This window comes from Palaemon carinicauda, chromosome 1 (genome assembly GCF_036898095.1).
Source record: "Palaemon carinicauda isolate YSFRI2023 chromosome 1, ASM3689809v2, whole genome shotgun sequence".
Lineage (NCBI taxonomy): Eukaryota > Metazoa > Arthropoda > Malacostraca > Decapoda > Palaemonidae > Palaemon > Palaemon carinicauda.
In genome coordinates, this window is record NC_090725.1 from 305,756,039 (window position 1) to 305,759,076 (window position 3,038).

A 3,038-nucleotide genomic window follows, 5' to 3' on the forward strand; every position below is an offset into this window, starting at 1 on the left:
TCCCTACAGGTTTTCAAACCTGGTGGACGAACATTAACTGAAGTTCGGTTAGCTGAACAAGAAAACCCAGGGATTATTCAGACCATTTGTGCACTGGTGGAATATGAAAAAGTTCACTGCGCTCGCCAAGTCATGAGGTACGTCAACAACAATGCTAATGAATGTAAGATGAAGATTATGGAAGTTCCTCGTAAGAAGCAGGAGGTATTACTGTGTGTTAAAGGAAAAGTGGATCCAGAGAGCGCATACTACAGCAACTCTGAGCTATCGGAGCCTCCTTCACCAGTGTATCAAGGTCGTACACCTCTGAAAAAGTTGAGGACTCCATCGTCTTCAGTTGCATCTTCTCCCTGTGTCTCGCCAATCACCAAAAGGAGAAATGCCAAAGTAACCTCATCCCCGGAATCATCCCCGCCATCCCCTTATCATGCCAGATATGAGCATCCTTCGCCATCATCCTCCCCTGATGATTACAATTACAGGGTCTTTACTGAAGATAACTTCCATTCTTACCATCAATATGAAATTCCTGGATCACTGCCCCTCCCTCGCCGAAATCTTCCACGCTCGACAATGGATTCTAAAACGGATTCTCCTCGTCTTAATGGCCGCTCCTCCCAGAACTCAAACTATGATAGCAGTTTGATGCCCATGAGTCCCTGGCTCAAGAGACGCGCTATGGCCAGACGTAATGATGGTGCATCTCCTTCTTCAACGCCATCTTCCTCCCCAAGTCTTCGACGACGTATGGAATCTTCATCCTTCTTGCCTGACAACATTATGCGATTCCCTAAAGGACCTGATGGTACCAAAGGCTTCACACTCAAACGGTCTATCCTGATTGCAGCAAAGGCATGAAGCTGTAAGCTGTTGATATGATATTGTCACTAGCTGTTCTCCACTTTCTGCTTATCAAGTTGATCTTTCTATTAGTTCCTTTTCCATTTAGGTGAATCCACATCTGTTTTATCAACCCATTTCTCATCTTGTATATGAAACAAATCAACATCATTTCAGATCACCTGGCAGTTGTTTAATTTCTATACCTTGAGGAAGCCCTTATTTGGCTGACAAGCTAATTTGAGAGAATTTGAGAAGCTTAGTTACTTTTCCCATTATTCAGATAGAGAAAGAAGGCCTTGGTTGTGTGCGTTCATGGACGTCACCAGAGATCCATTGCAAAAGAAAGGGAAACATATGTTTTAAGTCATTTGATTTGATAATCAATATGGATGTGTATACAAAACAAAGGCTAATTAGTTAGCAATTCAGATATGACCTGTTTGCTACATGTATGCAAAGAAAAACATGCTGGCCAGAATATGTATTGATGTAAGTGAAAAAGAAGCCAGTAGAAACAAAATGTCAGTTAATGAAAGATGTATTGATATAGACAGAGTAAAAAGAGGTGTGTGTGTGTGTGTGTGTGTGTGTGTGTGTGTGTGTGTGTGTGTGTGTGGTGTAGGAGGCACAGTTTCTGTTGGTCAGTGCTGTAATGTTACTAAAAGTTATCTTTTTAATTTTAGACTTTTTATGTTAATTACACTTAAAATCTAATCACTTTTGTTTAAATCATATGTATTTTTCATTGAGAGTACTTTTACTTAATGTTTATGCATATATATTATCCTAGTTTTTTTTTTTTATTATTAAATTTTCATGAGTTATTATGCGTGAGTGATACTTGAATAGGTTAGGTGTGTACTTTTACTTAATGTTTATGCATATATATCATCCTTGTTTCTTTTTCTTGGCATTAAATTTGCATGAGTTATATGCGTGAGTGATACTTGAATATGTTACGTGTGCATATCTATTTACATCTTGAATTTTGGCAGTTACTTGAATATTGTATTCTAGATCTTACTGCTTCATTTTTGTGAACTCTTTCCCATAGCCATTGTTGGGAACGCACATTTGCAAAACTTGTCCATAGATGTCTCTGTCATAGTAATGGATGCATAACTGTTATATGACCTCTACTTTGTTATTAAAGACAATGAATTATTTTTTTGTTTTATCTCCTTCAAAATATCCATTTGTATATTATATGAGATGTGAAATTGAGACTTGTAGGAAGTAGGTTGGCCAGGGCACCAGCCACCCGTTGTGATACTACCGCTAGAGAGTTATGGGGTCTTTTGAATGGCCAGACAATACTATTGGATCCTTCTCCCTGGTTACGGTTCACTTTCCCTTTGCCTACACATATACCTTATAGTCTGGCCTATTCTGTATATAGTTTCTTCTCTCATACACCTTACAACACCAAGATTAACAAACAATTCTTCTTCACCCTAGGGGTTAACTACTGTACTGTAATTATTCAGTGGCCACTTTCCTCATGGTAAGGGTAGAAGAGACTCTTTAGCTATGGTAAGCTGCTCTTCTAGGAGAAGGACACTCCAAAATCAAACCATTGTTCTCTAGTCTTGTGTAGTGTCATAGCCTCTGCACCATGGTCTTCCACTGTCTTGGAATAGAGTTCTCTTGCTAGAGGGTACACTCGGGCACACTATTCTATTTTACTTCTCTTCCTCTATAGTCTATATAGGAGATATTCATTTTAATGTTGTTACTGTTCTTAAAATATTTTCTTTACCTCTGTTTTTCCTTTCCGCACTGGGCTATTTTCCCTGTTGGGGCCACTGGACTTATAGCATTCTGCTTTTCCAACTAGGGTTGTAGCTTAGCAAATAATAATATTAATGATAATAATTATAATGAGAACTTATCATTAGTTTTGCGATAAAATGTGGTCCAATTAAATCAGTGTTAGTTAAGTTAGGTTAGGTTAGGTTAGCAGTTATGTGTTGTTGGTAATTTCTATATCAAAGACACAGAAGTTAAATATAAAACTGAGGAACAGTGAAAAATTTATTTGAGCATAACAAAACATTTAAAAACAATTAATTACGTAAAAGTTAGAATAAGATCTTAAGATATGCATAATATCTTGAAATTTTAAAATTAGAGTTTCACAAGCAAGGATGAAAAATTATTTGTCAGGAGGATGGACCCTGAGACCACGAAGGATC

The 3,038-nt window shown here is 37.7% G+C and overlaps 1 protein-coding gene across 1 annotated transcript in view; it reads left to right on the forward strand.

Annotated features, from left to right (window-relative positions):
• Positions 1-2,008, forward strand: part of LOC137658550 (la-related protein 6-like) — a 3,003-nt gene extending 995 nt beyond the window's left edge. Inside the window, exon 1 of the mRNA XM_068393436.1 lies at positions 1-2,008. This exon is cut by the window's left edge and continues 995 nt beyond it. Coding sequence (XP_068249537.1) covers positions 1-858 — 858 coding nt within the window. The 3' untranslated portion in view covers positions 859-2,008.
• Positions 2,009-3,038: the final 1,030 nt, after the last annotated feature.